The sequence below is a fragment of the Pseudoliparis swirei genome, chromosome 10, assembly GCF_029220125.1.
Source record: "Pseudoliparis swirei isolate HS2019 ecotype Mariana Trench chromosome 10, NWPU_hadal_v1, whole genome shotgun sequence".
NCBI classification, from domain to species: Eukaryota; Metazoa; Chordata; class Actinopteri; order Perciformes; family Liparidae; genus Pseudoliparis; species Pseudoliparis swirei.
Window position 1 is genome coordinate 3,526,114 of NC_079397.1, and position 19,554 is coordinate 3,545,667.

The 19,554-nt window shown below is 47.9% G+C and overlaps 2 protein-coding genes across 4 annotated transcripts; one reads left to right on the forward strand and one right to left on the reverse strand.

Annotated features, from left to right (window-relative positions):
• The first annotated feature begins 69 nt into the window (after nucleotides 1-69).
• Nucleotides 70-12,341, forward strand: LOC130200250 (methionine aminopeptidase 2-like). Of its 2 annotated transcripts, none has more exons than XM_056424324.1 (12): nucleotides 70-369; nucleotides 2,546-2,716; nucleotides 6,336-6,428; nucleotides 6,542-6,595; nucleotides 6,670-6,772; nucleotides 7,404-7,565; nucleotides 8,681-8,862; nucleotides 9,327-9,421; nucleotides 10,295-10,391; nucleotides 10,691-10,794; nucleotides 11,356-11,471; nucleotides 11,605-12,341. In XM_056424324.1, the coding sequence occupies exons 2-12, from the start codon at nucleotides 2,560-2,562 to the stop codon at nucleotides 11,855-11,857; spliced, it is 1,416 nt and encodes a 471-aa protein (XP_056280299.1). In that variant the 5' UTR covers nucleotides 70-369; nucleotides 2,546-2,559; the 3' UTR covers nucleotides 11,858-12,341. The 2 variants fall into 2 exon arrangements, with proteins under 2 accessions (XP_056280299.1, XP_056280300.1); XM_056424325.1 differs by having other exon boundaries at nucleotides 165-181.
• Nucleotides 12,342-12,771: 430 nt separating this feature from the next.
• Nucleotides 12,772-19,512, reverse strand: usp44 (ubiquitin specific peptidase 44). 2 transcript variants are annotated; one of them, XM_056424322.1, is made up of 6 exons: nucleotides 19,445-19,512; nucleotides 16,141-17,832; nucleotides 15,425-15,623; nucleotides 14,551-14,659; nucleotides 14,084-14,334; nucleotides 12,772-13,999 (listed from the first exon to the last, which is right to left on the reverse strand). In XM_056424322.1, the coding sequence occupies exons 2-6, from the start codon at nucleotides 17,683-17,685 to the stop codon at nucleotides 13,875-13,877; spliced, it is 2,229 nt and encodes a 742-aa protein (XP_056280297.1). In that variant the 5' UTR covers nucleotides 17,686-17,832; nucleotides 19,445-19,512; the 3' UTR covers nucleotides 12,772-13,874. The 2 variants fall into 2 exon arrangements, with proteins under 2 accessions (XP_056280297.1, XP_056280298.1); XM_056424323.1 differs by lacking the exon at nucleotides 19,445-19,512 and adding an exon at nucleotides 19,388-19,440.
• Nucleotides 19,513-19,554: the final 42 nt, after the last annotated feature.

Consider the following 19,554-nt stretch of genomic DNA (forward strand, 5'->3'; position numbering starts at 1 on the left):
CACCATGGAAACATTGTCACGTGACATCTAAGCGCTTTGGTGCTAGTGACGTCACGGAGCCCCGAACCAGAGTCTGTAAGTAGAAGTGATTTCCAGCAAAGCAGCAGGGATTTGTGAATCTCACAGGAGCGGTGGGCGATAGGCGGTTCAGAATCGCCTACACGGGAGGAGCGATTCATAGGCGAGTATGATTATGTGTAGCGTGAGACATTCTTGCAGCTCTCTACGTTGTTGCAGTCACCAAAGTGGTTAGCTAGTAGCTAGCATTCACGGGAGAAAAAGGACAGACGACCAACGTCTCTTCAGTCCGGGAACTCAACCGGTGTTTTTATTCTGCGCATGCGCACAACAGCACCTCAACGGACACAGGTACACATGAACTTACAGCACAGAGCACTCAACATGACTTTGCTATTCAGGAATATACTCAACATTATGAATCTCCGACCTCCCCAACGGGGTGGGACGGTTTGGCGAGAATCACCTCGTGTGATTACTCCTACACCCCATCCCGGGGTGGGTTTGGTTCTGTGGGATTCACAAATGGGGCCCTTTTAACCCCTTAGTTTAGTTTATTTTAGTTTAGTTTAGTTTATTTCGATCAGCAAAATATACAACAATCAGAATTCAACAAAAGAAGAAAGTGGCTGACCGAAAGGGTCGAGGCTGAAACTATCTAGCTTATAAGTGCCCTAACCTATGATTTCACAAAAAAACTTATTTCAAAGAACCATATATATATATATATATTAGTGCTGTGACAAATAACGCGTTATGATTAAATTACAGGATTAATGAGTTAATTTTTTTTAACGCATGTGCAGAATGAGCTTCCAATACGTCTGTTGTTGGTCGTCTCTACAGCAGCATGTCATTCTCTCTCTACGTGTCGCGCGCGCCGCAGAGCTCCAATGCCGGCGCCTGACGAAAAAAAGTCACTTGCGCCCCCCCTGCCCCCCCCCCCCCCCCATCATGAAGGAGTTATGCTGAGGACACCAACATGGTTAGCAGCGGTACTGGACATGGACTTTAAAAGCAGTGTATATGGTTTGGCACGGGCATATTTTTAGTTCTGATATTGGGCTGGTTTTTGGGCTGGTTTTAATTGGCCATTGGGCTGGTTTTGTCACACAGACCTGGCAACCCTGTCCGCGGCGCTCACGAGCCCCCCCTCCTCTCCCTCCCCCCGCCGCGCTCCTCCCTCCTCTTCCTCCTCCTCCTCCTCCTCCTCCACTTCCTCCTCCGCGCAGGTCTCCTCGCGCCACCAAACGGGTGCACCTCCTTTTCCTCTGACCCGCAGCACCAGACACACAGGTCATGACGGTGTTTGTCCCCTGACGTTGTTTTGTGACCAACCACAATTTTTTTTTTTAAACTGTGATTTCAAAGCCTTGTCCAGCTGTTTACTGACGTTAGTTATGTTTAGAGAATAGAGAGAGGGAGAGAGAGAAGAGAAGAGAGAGAGAGAGAGAGAGAGAGAGGGAGAGGAGAGAGAGAGAGAAAAGAGAGGGAGAGAGAAGAGAGAGGAGAGAGAGAGAATTCTTATTCCGTTCTATTTAACAGGGGCTAGTCTAGGATTTGCGTGGCCAGACTGAAAAAAAAATCATAAGGCCTCTCTTGTTCAGAGGGCCGGGCCAAATGTGGAGGCGGGCCTTAGTTTGAGGACCACTGCTCTTGACTGTTGATGTCTATCAATATCGCTCATTTTGAAAATGACGTCAGAGGGCAATACGGATCTGTATCAGACCAGCGAGGAGGGCAATATGTGGCTGGCATGACGCCCATTAGCCAATCAGAACGCTTGTACTGTTGTTGCTATATAATAATTCATCTTTATTCATAAAGAAAATGTAAGCTAGTGGTCTGATGCTGCCAGAGGAAACGCAGGTCGAGGATGTATTGCATCATCAGTGTATTGCTGCTAATGCTTCAACTCTGTCAGAATTTTTTTTTAGCATTGGGTGCCCTTTTTTTTGGTTTGAGCACCTGCCCCCCAAAATGTCTGTGCACGTGCCTGCCCACAGGTCATTTCTCGATGGGACTCGCTCTGCTGCATGAGCTCCCCTTCAGCTGATTCGGCATGTTTTACTTTGTGCTGCCTTCAAGTGCTCCACATTAAGATCGGATTTATTTTATGATCATCAGAAGCGCAGTTAGGAACGCCACAAAGTGTTGTGGTAGGTTTATAAAATGTAACACACTTAATCGAAAAGTTGACAAAATAAGAGTAACATTGTTTCGTAGAGCAGCATGAAGAATACAATGTTAACTTAGACACTGAATCATCTTTATTTTTTATTCAGTTTTGCATAAAGAAAACACAATGAATTGCAGCCCGTTGGCTCAATATTCAAGTTGTGAAAATTTAATAAACTGTCAAATATTAGCCTTTTTAAAACAACAAGTAATAACACTCAATAATAATCGTGAACACAATTAATAGACGACTAAGAATATAATTCCCAAATCATAAAACATTTACGAGTGTCCCTGAAGGCAACGTCACACACAGCACTCCCACAGTCCCTCGCGCTGCCCTTTCCAGCAGCGCCTGCGATCATGGCGGACGTGGTTGCGAAGCAGGTAGTGGACCCGACGCCAGTCCCGGACCGGGAGCAGAACGGGAAGGCGGAGGACAAGGAGGAGGCCGACCCCGTGGGGGAGACGGCGAAAAAGAAGAAGAGAAAGAAGAAGAAGAAGAAGTCCGCAACGACAGGTGAGACTCGCTGGACCAGTTTCTTGCTAACAAGCTAGCAGAGCTGCTGTTTCTTATTATAGCGTGTTACCCGCAGTTAGCTGGGACGAACACGGAAGTACCGGGAGGTGGCCTTCAAAATAAAAGGTGGTCATTGCGTGTGCAAGAAATATATTATTTTGTTATTTTTTTAAACCCAAATTTAACTTGTAGGAACCTTTTTTAAATAGTTATTTGTCCTTTAGATGAAATATCACATCCAAGGTGGCATTTCTTTGAGTTACATAACATTGAATATATATACTAACCATAAATGTATCTTGAGATTTACTATTTGTGTTTCTGTAACAACACATTATTATTATCTGGAAATGTGATTGTTAGTGGACTGTTAAACTTAACTCATAATGTTTTTATATTTCTAAATATATATAACTTTGATAAGATGTTTCGCTTATAGTATTGCATTAATTAAACGCTCATGTTCATATTGCATAGGGATATAATCCCAAAATGTGTCAGGAGCCAACACAAATGTGTCTTTCTTCGAAAGAAATTAGTTGGCAAGATAACCCAAGTTAAAAATTGTAATAAAACAAACTCCACACTTTTTATTTTTATTTATAGATTGCAAACTTCATTTGGATTCCCATATTTTGCCTGATATGACACTTGTTCAAAAATAATAAGATGTTTATTAATTATTAGTAATGTTTATACACTTTGTATGTCTTCTAATGTCTTTTGTTATCAGTTAATACGCATTTCGCTTAAATCCGATGCTTTATTTTGAAAGTTCCACCGGAAATGGTGTCGCTGAACCGCCTGTAGCTTGCCGCCGCTGCTCATTAGCCATGCGGGTTGGAGGGCAGTGTGGTGGTGTCGCGCCTGTCAGGCCTTATGAAACCCGCCCGGCTTCCGTCCGTGAACAGTGACATTTAACACAGCTGGTATCAAAAGCAACGCAGTGTTTATTTTGAGAGGAAACAACAAAGAGTGGGCTGCTCTAACTGCTCCGTGTAGGAACTGTCCTCCTGGCTGACTGCACTGAGCCCCTGCCAAGTTTCCCTGTTTCGTAATTCAGAATTGATGCCGGAATTGTTATGCAAATAAAGGGAAAACAAATCCCACGGGATGCTTTATTTTAATAAATCAACCACATTTTGACATGATGTGCACGTTTCTGAGCCAACTCCATTAAATCACCCAAAATAGAGACACCGACTTATTTTATTTATGTCCTATTTCTACAGCAACACCAGGGATATTTAAAGGAGGTTTAATCGTGATAACAATGTGCATCGCTTATTATTCGCATGTAAATGCTCTTATTTATGTTTTGCATTACTACAACTTTGAAAATCTATTTGTGAAAAAGGGAAAACCTTTGAGATAAGTGGTGTTTAGGGTGAAAGCGATGTGTGCAGGGAAGCAGCGTTGAGTAAATATTATGAACTACAGTTCTGCAGCTGACGCGACCACATTTTTTGCTGATGTTGACTCCGCCCTCTGAGCATTAGTAGTAATAACAGCTTTGAGCGAGTCGTAATTAATGCATGACGATCACACATTGGCCGATCCTCCACAAGTCACTCAACATTGTCCCTTCAAATGTTTTTATCCTAAAACTGTGCATATAGTCATCTTTACTGCTGAGACTTTCTTAATGGATGCTGAAGAGTTTTATTTATACATATATATATATACACACATTTATTTATAGATATTTTTTTAATGTATAAATATATTAATTTTTTTATTTTAATATCTTTTTATTTATTATTTTCTTATTTGTATTTATTTATAGATATTTATTTGTATATACTTTTTTTTTAAGATTATATTTATTTATTTTTATTAAAATATATAAATATTAGGGCTGTGAAACGATTAAAATTTTTAATCGGATTAATCACAGGTTTCTGTGGATTAATCATGATTAATCACATATTTCCGATATTCTCGGTATATTTTGTGAGAACATAGAGATTTATGACAAAAGACGGATATATACATTTATACATTCTTCTATACAATGGTGCTGCAACTCAGCAGTTATTTAGCAGTTTTCTTCCATATGGAACATTAATACATCTTCATCCTAAACAGAATGTTTAACCCTCCTGTTACCTTTCGGGTCCATTTGACCCCATTCAATGTTTAATGTCGGTGTTCTTTGGGGTCAATTTGACCCCAGGCTGTTTTTCACTGTGTCAAACATATAAGAAATATCAACTTTTTTATTTTTTTAAAGGGCTATTTAGGTAGTCAACAAACAAACATAAAGTACCTCACACTTAAACTTGGGAAGCAATATTAATTCTAATAATTTTCTGGAGGTTTTAATTACTGGGGTCAAATTGACCCCGAGGGTAAAATATGTGAGTAAATGTAAAGGCAACAGGAGGGTTAAACAGAGCATTTTTCTCTTGTTTGTCAACCATTAACTCCACCATGATACAATCTAAAGGCCTCTAGTCTTCCTCTAGCAGCTGCTGAGGCAAACTGACTGTGTGGGTTTTCTTCATGAACTGGGCCGTGATGAAAGGGACGGCGGGGACACCGCTGCAAAGCTGAAACCTCACCGCCCGGACAGGTGGACAGATTGACAAGTGACTTTTTTTGCTCGGTCCGATGCGCGCGCACGGAGCTCTGTGGCGCCAGACGGAGATCGATAAGTGTTAACGCAACGCGAAGAGACAGAAATGACATGCTGCTGTGGAGATACGATCAACAACAGACGTTTAGTTTAATAAAAGAACAAAGACGTGCTCTAGAGAACATGTCAGGGGGCGGGCCAATCTTTTTAATGTCATGCGATCTACCGACACTACGCCGCGATCGACTGGCAGGTCGCGATCGACGTGTTGAGACCCTGATCTACAGGAAGTAAAAGTCGTAACAAGGTTTCCGGAGGTGAACCTGCGGAAGGATCATTACCGATGAACAGACCGTCTGCATGAGAGCGGACAGAGTTCAGATTGAAGTGGTGTATTGGAAGCTCATTTTGCAAGTGACTTTTTTTCGTCCCGATGTGCGCGCACACGCCGGCATCCGAGCTCTGGGGCGCGCGAGACGGAGATCGGAGTCGTGTTAACATGACACTAGAGACAGAATGACATGCTGCTGGAGAGACGACCAACAACAGACAGATTGGAAGCTCATTCTGCGCATGCGTTAAATGCGTTAAAAAAAAAAACGAATTTAAACCTGTAATTGAATTAACTGAGTTAACGCGTTATTTTTCACAGCACTAATAAATATATATATATAGTGGATGGTGGCCATTATGCGAAGGATTCACATTAAATACACTTTCTTCATTTGTGTTAATGAGTTCCACGTTGTGTCGCGTTGAAATTGGTCCTCCGTATTGGGAGGAACTCTTACGTGAGGCCAAATCTATATATTTTTTTCTCATTTTTCCTCATTAGAGACATTAGTAAAGGCATGTTGAGGAGATCCACCCTACATGAGCATGCAGAGCTCCCTCCTTGGACCTCCTTTTTATGCACACTTTTGTTTTCTTCTGCTCTCGGGCTCTGGTGCTGATGCGGCAACTTCTCGGCCGCCGCTAGTTGACGGCGCGTCGGACCGTTTTAACATTTCCTCGTTGTCCATCGTCTTCTCGTTGCTGCAGCCGATGAAACGGAGGGCGACTCGGTGGCCGTAGTGGCCCAGCAGCTGGAAAAGCAGGCGATCGACGACAAAGAGAAGGAGGGCGCAGAAGAAGGTGATTGTATATATACATATTTATATAACCCTTCTCCTTCTTATTAAAACAACGTGGACGCATCGCGTGCGTGCTTCACGAGCGGCGTGACTTCAGTATCTTCGCTCACACAGATGGAGAGAACGCGGCAGGGGAAAAGAAGAAGAAGAAAAAGAAGAAGAAAGGACGTGAGTCGATCACATATTCAGGGATTCATAGCGACCTTTGTTCCTAGTTTGACTGTTTCCTATTTTGCTTTCAGCTAAAACTCAGACTGAGATTCCTTCTGTGCCGATCTGTGACTTGTACCCTGGTGGAGTGTTCCCCATCGGACAGCAGTGTGAATACCCCACCTTACAGGACGGGTGAGAGGAGCACACACACACACACACACATTCGCTCTATTTTGCTTAGACAAATATTTAAAATGCATCTTCAAATATTTATTATAGCTTTTTTTATTTTCCTTTTAAATTGTGCAACGTGATATCTAAGACAAGTTTATTATCCTGCCTGCCGTTCTTTAAATGTCATTGATACTATTTTTAATTAAACAGTCTGAAAGTCAACTGTTACTACTTAGTCTGTTTTTTATGTTGCCACTGAATTCCTCACAAAACCATGTCTAAATATAAAATATATAAAAAATAGTTGTCATAGTTTCACAGCCGTCTCCAGCTCTTCACTCTTCCTTTGTGCAGAGGAGCTTAGTGACTCCGGTCATGTGACCAGTCGGGTGGAGCAGCTCGTTATCTTGTGAAACCAGTTACTGCCTTAAAGTTGAGATTAAATACATGTTTAAAAAAGCCTTTGGGAACACGACCTCCGAGTCAGAGGGTGTCTACAAAGTAAAGATTACAAAAAGGATTTTTCTACCAAAATATAATCATTGCTCAAGGATTTTATTTACATCCCTCTTGTCTTCCATCCTTCTGTTTCACTTCCACCTCCAATGAGGCAGTTTGTAAACATGTGTTGTTGTTGTTGTTCTCCCAGGCGCAGCGCGGCGTGGCGTACGACCCACCAGGAGAAGCGGGCGCTGGACAAAGCCAACGAGGAGGTCTGGAACGACTTCCGCCAGGCGGCCGAGGCGCACAGACAAGTCCGGCAGCACGTCCGCGGCTTCATGAAACCCGGCATGACCATGATCGAAATCTGGTGAGCCTCCATCGGGATTATTAGTATTAGTATTATTATTCGTGGTTGTGGTTCGGCCCGCTCATCAACGTGGGAGCTGCAGCCGCATTTCTGCAGCAAAGACGACGAAACACACGAGGAAAAAGGGCAGAACTGCCCCGAAGAAATATAATGTTGCCCCTAATATCACCATAAGAGGCAAAAAATGTCCCCATAATTACCTCTAATAATTATGAGAATGTAATTAACTTAATGACCCGGTCCAGTTGCCGTATCATGTTTTGATGAAGTATATTTCTGATTTTTGAACAAAGGTTAAATGTTATTTCACAAGTTTCAAAAAGTGCCCCAATTTATTTTGAAATGCCTCTGGATGAAGTCAGTGGGGGAAAACTGCCCCCTAAAAAATATGTGAATGTCCTCCCCTGACTGAACACGAATATATAAAAAACCATTTACAATCAATCAATCAAACATTAATTTCACACTCATGATTCAAAACAATAAAATATCATAAAATTCAAACAAAATCACATGTAAAATACATAGAACTACAAATGCTCTATAAATAGACTGCTAATGTCTCCTCAGCTGGCGTAGGAATAAAACCAGTCATCAACCCGGCAGATAAATGTATACATAATATTTCTTAAAACCAATTTCAGTCTTGACTCCTGCAGCCACAAACATCTCACGGGACGAATCATGAGCGAAGAGAAGCTCTTTATAACCGCTGTATAACCATATAACCGTAGCTCCTCCCCATAACCATATACAGGGTTCGTACGGTCATGGAAAACCTGGAAAAGTCATGGAATTTTAAAATGGTCATTTCCAGGCCTGGAAAAGTCCTGGAAAAAACTTAAATCATAAAAGTTTTGTAAAAGTCATGGACATTTGTTATAATCACGTGTTCATTTATGCCGAGTTTGAAATGATTAATATGTTTTTTAAAGAAAGACGCTCAAAATATAAGCCGGCGTATGCTCTCAATACGCAAAGTTTTCTACTTTTTTTATGTTTATACCGAGATTTCAGTTTGGCCATGGACATGTGGTTTAAAGTCCTGGAATCCATCGGTCCACATGTGTAAGAACCCTGCATATGACCGTAGCTCCTCCCCCTCCCCCCCACAGTGAGCGGTTGGAGGACTGCTCCCGCAAGGTGATCAAGGAGGACCGGCTGAACGCTGGGCTGGCCTTCCCCACCGGCTGCTCCCTGAACCACTGCGCCGCCCACTACACGCCCAACGCCGGCGACGCCACGGTGCTGCAGTACGACGACGTCTGCAAGATCGACTTCGGCACGCACATCAACGGTACGGCGCCGAAGATTCAGCCAACGCTCGAAATGACGACTTTTTGTGACTCCTCCAGCGGCGCTTTTACAAAATAATATAATTCCTTTGCGATCACTTTCAATTAAACCGGATTTCTCCGTCAGAAGAAGGAAACTAATACAAGTTGTTCACTTTCACAGAATACAAATTTGATCTGTGCTAAAAATAACTAACATTTGGCAAAAACAAAAGCTCATTGTGGCTTCAATGAACCTCTTCTGCACTGAATATATCTTCAAGATAATAACAATAAAGTGAAACCTGTGAAAAACTAAAATCTATGATTTAAAACGATTCTGCATTGCCCCTGTAATGCCGTGGCGCTCCACTAGAGGGCCAGTTTGAGAACCCTGCTTTAGACCATGATAATCTATCGTCTATCTCCTCCTTGATGGAGGAGTGGATGTAATCTCTCCGTTCTGCTCCCTGCTCTCCGTCTGCAGGCAGAATCATCGACTGTGCCTTCACCGTCACCTTCAACCCGAGGTACGACAAGCTGCTGGAGGCCGTGAAGGACGCCACCAACACCGGGATCCAGGTGCACAGCGCTGCTCCTCCTCCTCCTCTTCTTCCTTCTTTTTCCATCTACTTCTTCTGTCTCCTCCTTCTGTCAACTTCTTCTCCTCCTTCTTTCATCTTCTTCTTCTCCTCCTCCTTCTTTCATCTTCTGTCTCCTTCTTTTGTCTTCTCCTTCTTTCATCTTCTTCTTTTGTCGTCTTCTTCTGTCTCCTTCTTCTCCTGCTGTCTCCTTTCATCTTCTTCTCCTTTTCGTCTTCTTCTCCTTCTGTCTCCTTCTTTTGTCTTCTTCTTCTCCTCCTCCTTCTGTCTCCTTCTTTCTTCTCCTCCTCCTTCTGTCTCCTTCTTTCATCTTCTCCTTTCATCTTCTTCTCCTTTTTGTCTTCTTCTCCTTCTGTCTCCTTCTTTTGTCTTCTTCTTCTCCTCCTTCTGTCTCCTTCTTTCATCTTCTTCTCCTTTTGTCTTCTTCTTTCGTCTTCTTCTGTCTCCTTCTTTTGTCTTCTCCTTCTTTCGTCTTCTTCTCCTGCTGTCTCCTTTCATCTTCTGTCTCCTTTCATCTTCTTCTCCTTTTCGTCTTCTTCTCCTTCTTTCATCTTCTTGTCTCCTTCTTTCATCTTCTTCTTCTTCTTCTTCCGTCTCCTTCTTTCTTCTTCTTCTTCTTCCTGTCTCCTTCTTTCTTCTTCTTCTGTCTCCTTCTTTTGTCGTCTTCTCCTTCTTTCATCTTCTTCTTCCGTCTCCTTCTTTCTTCTTCTTCTGTCTCCTTCTTTTGTCTTCTTCTCCTTCTGTCTCCTTCTTTCTTCTTCTTCTGTCTCCTTCTCCCATCTCTTTCTCTCCCCTGTGTTAATCTGCTCGCCGCCTGAAGCTCACCCACTTCCTGTCTGTGTTCCCGTGGCAGAAAGCCGGCATCGACGTGCGTCTGTGTGACGTCGGCGAGGCGATCCAGGAGGTGATGGAGTCCTACGAGGTCGAGCTGGACGGCAAAACCTACCAAGGTGAGTCCAGCTGCAGCCCGGACGTCGCTTATTCCTCTCTCGTTTGTATATTTTATGTCCCAATTGATTATTTGTACTGAATCTCATCCGATGAGGATCGTCGGTGAAGCTTTATTTCACTCTGAGTTAAACTGTAATAAATCACCACAATAAACTTCTATCGGACACATTGAAGTTGGATCAACTTATTTCTCATGAAACGCAACAAAGAAAAACAAAACGCTATTAAATCATCTAGATTATCAGGTAATTATGGGGCATTTGTTGTTAGTACATCATGATTTGTTTTCCCGCTCCAGTGAAGCCGATCCGGAACCTGAACGGTCATTCCATCGGCCAGTACCGGATCCACGCCGGCAAGACGGTGCCCATCGTGAAAGGAGGAGAGGCCACAAAGATGGAGGCGAGTCGATCCCCTCCGTCGCCACTCACATGAATATAGAGACGGTGTCGGAAAACGTCTCTTTTTAGGAATATATGGTTCTTGGTATGATTTCCGGAAATGTAAAAAGTGTCGATAAATATTAATCTGGGGTTCGTACGGTCACGGAAAACATGGAAAAGAAATCCCGAAAGTTTTGGAAAAGTCATGGAAATAATTTAATATGCTTTTAAAAGAATGACGTTTAAAATACAAGCCGATTTACGCTCTTTCGTACTCGCTAATTTTTCTCTCTGCAAGTGAACGCACCTTAACTGAAAAGACATAAATGTTTATTCTTTTATTCTAAATGTCTCATTCATTTGAGTCTTTTATGTTAAACTGTCTGCTCTGGAATTCTCATTTTTAGCTTAAATACAACTTTCTCACTTTTTCATGTTTACACCGAGACTTTACAAAACGTTTGGTCGGGGGAATTTGGTTTAAAGTCCTGGAAGCCCATTGGTCACCATGACCTTTACGCGACCTTCATGCACTCGGAGGCCTTCTCTCCAGACTCTGACCGGTTTGTCTCCCCCCCAGGAGGGAGAAGTTTACGCCATCGAGACCTTCGGCAGCACCGGTAAAGGAATGGTGCACGACGACATGGAATGTTCTCACTACATGAAGAACTTTGACGTGGGCCACGTCCCCATCAGGTGAGGCGCCATCACGCACGCACCCGTCGGTCCACGTGAAGCGTTCCCGTGTCCGCTGTCAGAGCCGATACCACCTACATAGAAAATGAAAGAAATGGAGGCAAGAAATTAACTCCTCCCCCCTCCCCCGCAGGCTCCCCCGAGCGAAGCACCTGCTGAACGTGGTGAACGAGCACTTCGGCACGCTGGCGTTCTGCCGCCGCTGGCTGGACCGCCTCGGCGAGAGCAAGTACCTGATGGCGCTGAAGAACCTGTGCGACCTGGGCATCGTGGACCCGTACCCGCCGCTCTGCGACACCAAGGGCTGCTACACCGCCCAGTTCGAACACACCATCCTGCTGCGGCCCACCTGCAAGGAGGTGGTGAGCCGAGGGGACGACTACTGAGCCTCCGTCACCTCCACCCTCAAATAAAAAGCTTCTTCTTAACCGGGACGCTGTCGTCTCGAGAGCGGCTCTGAGGGGATGCCAAATGCTGCTGTACTCTTACCCACAATGCACCACTCGCAGCTTGCAAAGGAAGACGTACAGAGTCCTCCGTCGTAAACGAGCCGACGCGTTTTGCGCGTGACTAAAAAAAAACGATCATGTTTATTTAAGCTGCTGCTGACCCCCAAGAGTAACCGGACGGCGAGCGAGGAAACCCCGTTTCATTTAAAGCTCCAATGACTCCTCACACCTACAGCTGTGTGGGGGGGGGGGGGGGGGGCTCTGCACTCCGGTCCCTCTCTTCATCGTTTCTTTGAAATCGTGGCTACCCGTTTGGTTTTGTTCCCGTTATACAAAAATAAAATGCTTCGCTTTGAACTCCCTGAAAACATTTTTTTGGAAGGAAAAGAAAAGTTGATTAAAATGGTTTTGCGCATTGTGAGTCTGTCGCCTTGCGTCTCCGTTCTGTCACTAATCTGTTTTATATGAAGTTACTTTTACTAAATGAAAATGAACAGCAACATTTAAAGACTAATTTAACTTTGTAGTTCAGATTTTGGATGCAACTAATGATATTTCCCTGTTCATTCATCTATTAATCTGCTTTTTGGCTTCTTGACTTTAAATAATTTCTATTAAATGACCAACTATCAACACATTCCCGAGGGCCAATCACAGCGCGGAGAAGCAACGACACCGACATCTTCTGTAGAAAAATGAAAAAATATTCTCATTTATTGAGGTAATTTTCTCTGGAAGAAATTGAGGTAACAATTTGCATAGAATATCTTCCATAAATGTACACACACACACATGCTCACACACACAACAAAATGCCATCACTGTCTGACAAAAGGAAAACAACCAACATGACGTGTGCTTTGGAGGGAACATGGTTGAGGTGGGAAATACCTTTTTTTTATGTTGTACAGTTTCTCCCCAGTATGGAGATAAATATCTGGCAGAGACATCGTACTGAACACGGAGAATAAAACATCGTACTGGACACGGTGAATAAAACATCGTACGTGTCGTGAACCCTCAGAGAACGCGGGTGAACAATCAGCGGTTGTTTACATATTAGTTTTTTATTAAACAGTCAACGGCTTTTAAAAAAAAACTTTTGAGGAGGAATTGTATAAAAATACATTCATAATATAAATGCTGGTTCTTCCACTTTTGCTGAATTGATTTGAGCTATATATAAAAATATAATCTCGACAGAAGGGCACTTTTCTCGTTCACGAGTGTGCGTCCGGCTCGGGAGGGATTCACACGGTTCAGGACATTCTGGAGCAGAACAAATATTATATTTACGTCCCTTTTGGAAAACTTTCCCCCCTCGGAGAATGAAACACCCGGCGGTGCCGAGCGGTCGCTGCTCCTCCACGGCTTTGGCTTGAGGTCGTCGTGACCTTCGAACTACATTTAAAAAAAAGCAACAACACTTTAAGGGGAATTAGTGCAGGAAACACGGCCAACTTTTTTTCTTTCTTTTTTTTTTACATGTACCCATCTATGGGGGGGGGGGGGGGCATCTCTAATGAGCGAGTGACATTTTTTACAACCTCGACATCCAGTTCCTGTGACGACTATCTAAAGTGACAGAGACATTTTCAGTTTGATTTAAAAAACATTGTTTACAATCGACCGAAAGCACCTGTACGACCTCCAGAGGGCGCTACTGAGACACGTCTTGGCTGACACTCTTCTTCTTTTATAGAATACACCTGTACACAAACGCCACCGTTTTCTCTTTTGCTTCTTTTTAAAAATACCTACATATAAACATCATGTACAAGAAGTTCACAAATCAGGAAGAGGAGTCATTCCTCTTCTCTTTTCCTCGTTTAGAAAAATAGACTTTAAAAAAAAAAAGACTTTTTTAAATCCTAAAATGCCCAAAAAGAGAGCGAGAGGTGGTGGGGGGGGGGGGGCTGTGCTGATGTCTTCTCGCTGAGGGGGGGGTCTGGTCCTATAGCAGCCAGTCTTTGTCCTGAGTTACTCGCTGTGTGTAGAAGAGGATGTAGGCCTGGGCGCGACACACCTCCTCCACCGAGCACACGTTCAGCTTGGAGTCGTTGCAGTGAACCCAGAAGCCTGCGGAGCGGACACAGAGTCAGCACCAACCCACCGGCGCCCCACCATTAGACCCCCCCCCCCCCCCCGCGTCACGCCACTCACCTCCTTCCGTGTTGTAGCAGTAGGACGTGTAGTGGCCGGAGCCGAAGCCCTTCCCGTGGTGCATCACCACGGCGGAGAGGTCGTACAGGAAGTGCTCGGGGCGCGGCGAGCCCGCGGCGCTGCAGGAGCTGCTGGGGCTGCTGGGGGCGGAGCACGGCGAGGGGTCTCGGCAGCAGTACGGCTCCATGTTGAGCAGCTGGTCGAAGCTGACGTGGACGCCGATCTTCTCCCGGTGATTCCGCCCAGACCACCTGAGGACCAATCGGAAGACGGCGAGCCGGTCAGGCAACGGGCCAATCACTGCTCTTTTGACTTTGGCTCACAATGATGTAGTTTCGAGGAAACGGACACATCTCAAACTAAACATATGAAGCGTGAATCACTTGAACCTGCATTCTCTCTACTGACCACCAGGGGGCGACGCCTTGTATAGAAGTCTATGCTTCACGTGTTAAAGCTGGTCCTACCTGAAGCGTTTGAGGTGAAGCCGAAGGACCTGAGGCAGTTTGTGCACCATCAGCTGTTTCTGGGCTTCGGTCAGGAGGACCGGCTTGGAGGAGGAGCGCCGGCGAGCCGCTGCAAACAGGAAGAGGAAGAAATGAGAGAGAGTCGACACAAGAGTACGGACGTCGCTCCACCGAAGCACCAGTCAGCTTCCAGTCAGCCTCCAGTCAGCCTCCAGTCAGCCTCCAGTCAGCCTCCAGTCAGCCTCCAGTCAGCTTCCAGTCACCCTCCAGTCAGCTTCTAGTCACCCTCCAGTCAGCTTCTAGTCACCCTCCAGTCAGCTTCCAGTCAGCTTCTAGTCACCCTCCAGTCAGCCTCCAGTCAGCTTCCAGTCAGCCTCCAGTCAGCCTCCAGTCAGCCTCCAGTCAGCTTCCAGTCAGCTTCTAGTCACCCTCCAGTCAGCCTCCAGTCAGCCTCCAGTCAGCCTCCAGTCAGCCTCCAGTCAGCTTCCAGTCAGCCTCCAGTCAGCTTCTAGTCACCCTCCAGTCAGCTTCTAGTCACCCTCCAGTCAGCTTCTAGTCACCCTCCAGTCAGCTTCCAGTCAGCTTCTAGTCACCCTCCAGTCAGCCTCCAGTCAGCTTCCAGTCAGCTTCCAGTCAGCTTCCAGTCAGCCTCCAGTCAGCCTCCAGTCAGCCTCCAGTCAGCTTCCAGTCAGCTTCCAGTCAGCTTCTAGTCACCCTCCAGTCAGCTTCCAGTCAGCTTCCAGTCAGCCTCCAGTCAGCCTCCAGTCAGCCTCCAGTCAGCCTCCAGTCAGCCTCCAGTCAGCCTCCAGTCAGCCTCCAGTCAGCCTCCAGTCACCCTCCAGTCAGCTTGCCTCCCACCCGGCTCTGAACTCACCGTTGCACTGCTCACAGTCGTAGATGTTTCCCTCCAGCGCTTCGGTCTCCGTGAACTTGGCCAGCATCTCCGTCAGGTGGCACGAGGCCTGCGCCGCCGACTCCCGGCTGTTGCTGTGGTAACGCTCGGGGAACTCCAGCGACAGATCCCAGAAGGGCTCCACGGTGTTGGAGCGGTGGTCGCAGGCCAGGCAGGTCACCTGGGGGGGGGGGGGGGGGGGGTTGAGACACATTTAATCTCCTTTTACTCGGACCCCAATGGTTCTCACTCTTGATGCCGCATCACGTGTATTAAAGAAGCCAGAGGGCCGATGGCCCCTGAACGCCACACAGCCCTCCATTGAGCGGGAGCAGGTGTCCCAGAGACACTGGGCTCTTGTCCTCCACTTCGACGGGACGATGAATTTGAATATTTTACATCCAAATACCGACAGTTTCTCACGCCTGTAAACGCTAAGCGGTCCAACGTTAGATTATGTTTGACGTTATTCGTCCTCTCTACGATCACTCTCGAAACACATAAACAAAGCGAATCCTTTTATTTGGAAAGAGTGAAACTATTCTTCTGATATTACACTTTAAATTTGAAATGGGATGGAAGAACCGGTAGACTTAAGCTTTATTAATAATAAATAAAGTGTTTTGATGATGCCGCCTGCTCTCATTTGCTCTCCAGGCGAGGCGCAGTTCGTGTGTGTGTGTGTGTGTGTGTGTCACCTGGCTGAGGAGCTGGCCGTGGAAGATGGTGTTGACCACGCTGAGCACCTGCTTGATGAGGCGCTTCTGGGGCACGCCGGCGCCGGCCGTGTGCGTGCCGGTGCTCTCCAGCTCGTGCTGCACCTTGTCCAGCAGCTCGCACAGGAACTCCTGCGCGTCCTGCTGGGCGTAGCCCCGGAACGCCGGGATCAGCTGCCACACCGAGTGGAGCATGGCGAAGGGCGACACCAGCGCCCACTTGCCCGACCACATCACCTGGAACAAGGTGTGCAGCTCGTGGCAGAGGGAGATGTGCTTGGAGCTGGGCTCCTTGGGCTGGATCAGCTCCATGCTGCGGGTCCGGGAGGCGCCGCCGCTCAGCCCGGTGCCGGAGCTGGTCTGGAACGCCCTCCTCTGGATCAGAGGGGTCGGGGCCGTCACTGCCAGCTGCCCGTGGACGGCGGACGCCAGCAGCTCCAGCGCCTGCGTCAGGTCCAGGCGCAGGAAGCACTCCCTGAAGACGTGGAGGTGGCTCAGCACCTGCAGGATGGAGTTCATGTAGCAGGTGTTGCCCAGGTTCCTCAGGCCCGTCACGCCGGGGGTGACCGTGGGGCGCCGCTTGAAGGGCGAGCCGCCCTGCTTAGTGTTCTGCTTGCGGGGGGGGGCGGGCGTTTGGGCCGAGCCGGGGGGCGCCGGGGGCGCTCTGGGCCTCAGTCTGACGGCGGGGGAGCGGGTCTGGGGTTTGTGAGTCGGCGGGACCTTTTTGGTCCGTTCGCTCCTCCTGGGGGCCACGGGGGCGGGACTCGGGGTCCTCGGCCTGCGGGCGAGCGACGGGGTCACGGGGGATTTGGTCCGGTTACGCGTCGTCGTCGCCTCCGCCGCGTCGGCGACTCTCTTGCTCTTGGAGCGCAGGCGCCGGCTCATCCGGAGAGGAGCGTTCTCCAACTCCTCCAGCAGCTGCCTCTTCGTCGCCCGCCTCCTCTCCCGCGACTCCCTCTTTTGCTCCTCCTCCTCCTCCTCCTCCCTCTTCCTCTCCTCCTCCTCCTCCTCCCTCCTCTTCCCGCATTCGGTCAGCGCGAACCAGAGGCGGAAGACGCGCCCCATCAGCGCCCGGCGGCGGTGCCAGAGCGCCGTGGACATCCGGTCCTCGTCCCTCAGCTGCAGCTCGCGGGCGCCGCCCGGCACCGGGGCGTCGGGGGCGGCGCCCGCCGAGCGGAGGGTGCGCCCGCTGCGCGTGGTCACCTCGTAGCGCTGGCTCTGGATGGCGCCCAGCTTGCCGCGCAGCAGCTTCAGGTCCCCGGTGGCGTTGTCGTTCAGGACGTAGTCGTCGCACAGGTAGCAGAAGACGTAGAGCTCGTTCACCTCCATCGCCAGCGGGTGGCGCTGCTGCTGGAAGTGCTGCAGCGCGTGCTCCTCGATGTAGCGGCCGCACGCCACGTGCGCGCAGCCCAGGCACGCCCAGATGGACTCGCTGGTGTTGCAGTCCACGCAGTGCCACTTCTGGGGCTTGAGGATGGAGTGGTCGGGGGCCAGCCGCAGCCGCCCCACATGCTTACACCTGTCCATTACACACACACACACACACACACACACACACACACACGGCCGGTCGGCGGCTGACTGCGTGCGAGAGTCGGCGAGCGTCTCAACGCTTCACACTGGCGACCGCGGCGAGCTGAGAAACGGATCCCTCCCCGGTGGTCATGGTGGCTTCTGCAGGGCAGAGAGAGCAGACGAGGTTATTCAGGAGGAAAAGAGGAACTTATCCTGAGAGTTACATCTGGACAACTTCGATTTATAAGACTGTCTTTGTATTATTTATCGACCCCAAAAAAGCAAAACACAGTTGGTGTGATTCATGTCACGATGACATCCTGTCCTCTTCCTGGAAACACTCAATCTCACGACATCTAATCAGCAATTACTTTTTATGACGAGCCGATGGCCTCACACAGCGAACCGACTAACATTTCCTCACGAGATAAACATCGTGACCGCGTCGACGAGCACGTCCGCCGAAAAGAGAGAGAGGGGCGGGCGAAGCAACGGGAACTCAACGCGAAACCAGCAACGAGACAAACGTCTCCCGGGACGGTAAACAAACCCGAACCGCTCCGATGCGACGGGCGGCTAAAGGATGAAATATAAACAACTAAAAATCAATCTGAGAACTCAACAGTCTGCAGTATACCTCAGACTCTGGCTTCCTTTCACACCCCTGGGGGGGTCGGTGGGCCGAGCCCCCCACGGAGGTCAAAGAAGTGAGATTATTCAACAATAGGGGGCCGGAGCGCTCGCCTTTTGTCCCAGTACAGGACGACCTTCTCCTGGGGGAATGAACGAGTGGAAACCAGTGACTGATATGGAAACTGCATGAGCAACAAGAGAGAAATGGAAACATGAGGTTTCTGACTTCAGGAATGTCTCGAGGGTCAAACTTTGGCATCTGGTTGCCAGTGATTTTTTTGTAAGAGGGGTCATATTCATCCAGGACGTGTTGACTGTCAGGGGTCAAGACCCCGATGCTGCAGGCTGGCACCACGAAGTGCAGAATAAACGTGGCACCGTGAATGCATCATCCCCTCAGAGGAGGACGCGACCTGTTAAATTACAGTAAGAGAGGAGGAGGGCAGCGGGAGGCCGTCCGGGGAGAGTTCTCTCCTCCGGGGAGATCTCTCTCCTCCGTCCAGAGATCTCTCTCCTCCAGAGTTTCTGCTGTCGCCGAAGTTTAGCGCGCTTCGCTCGGTTTGTCCCTGCGCGCTGCGCGGCGCTCAGAGGCGGAACATCGCACATTTCAACAGGTTAACACGGGTAAAAGACACAATCATCTTCTAAGCCCTCTAAACAAACTGTGCGACGAGACAGCGAACAGAGCACGTGCTCCAACCAGACTTTATACGTCGCGTTTCTTCTCCAGCTGCGGTTAGCTAACACGCAGCTAGCGTGTAACCGATACATCGACGGGGAGCTGCGATGACAAAAACACTGCAATATTCCGCAAATAGCACATAAACCGCTGTGGAAATAACGCGCAGGCGACGTGTGTACCGCAGCTTTAAGTACGACGACACACAAACAAGCGGTGCGATGTGTTTCTCGTATATTAAAAGAGATTAGTGCCCCGAGCCCATGTGTAGCATAGCATGTTAGCTCGCGTTAGCCGGTGGTAATCCTCACAAATTCACACGTCGGCCGGAGATTAGCTCCCAGCGGTCGGCTCTAGTTTCAGACGAACCGCCCGGGTGTGACAACCCGACCGCGGACGTACCATCGGCTCCACTGTTACACGTTAATTATTGTTATTTATCGTCTGAAAGCCGCATACCGAGCCTCTCCTTCACGGCCGCAGCTCCTCTGATTCTGAAGTGGCCGCCATCTTGTCGGAGCCTGTCGCGTGGTGCTGGCTCGAGCGCGTCCTCGAGACGTGACGTTGTT

Excerpts from the sequence above, each read along its gene's own strand:
- LOC130200250 (XM_056424324.1), top strand. The coding sequence starts at position 2,560 with ATGGCGGACGTGGTTGCGAAGCAGGTAGTGGACCCGACGCCAGTCCCG. Across the intron at positions 9,422-10,294 it reads CCACCAACACCGGGATCCAG|AAAGCCGGCATCGACGTGCG; the intron begins GTGCACAGCGCT and ends TTCCCGTGGCAG. Across the intron at positions 11,472-11,604 it reads GTGGGCCACGTCCCCATCAG|GCTCCCCCGAGCGAAGCACC; the intron begins GTGAGGCGCCAT and ends CCTCCCCCGCAG.
- usp44 (XM_056424322.1), bottom strand. The coding sequence starts at position 17,685 with ATGGACAGGTGTAAGCATGTGGGGCGGCTGCGGCTGGCCCCCGACCAC. Across the intron at positions 14,660-15,424 it reads CGACTGTGAGCAGTGCAACG|CGGCTCGCCGGCGCTCCTCC; the intron begins GTGAGTTCAGAG and ends TCCTGTTTGCAG. Across the intron at positions 14,335-14,550 it reads CTTCACCTCAAACGCTTCAG|GTGGTCTGGGCGGAATCACC; the intron begins GTAGGACCAGCT and ends ATTGGTCCTCAG.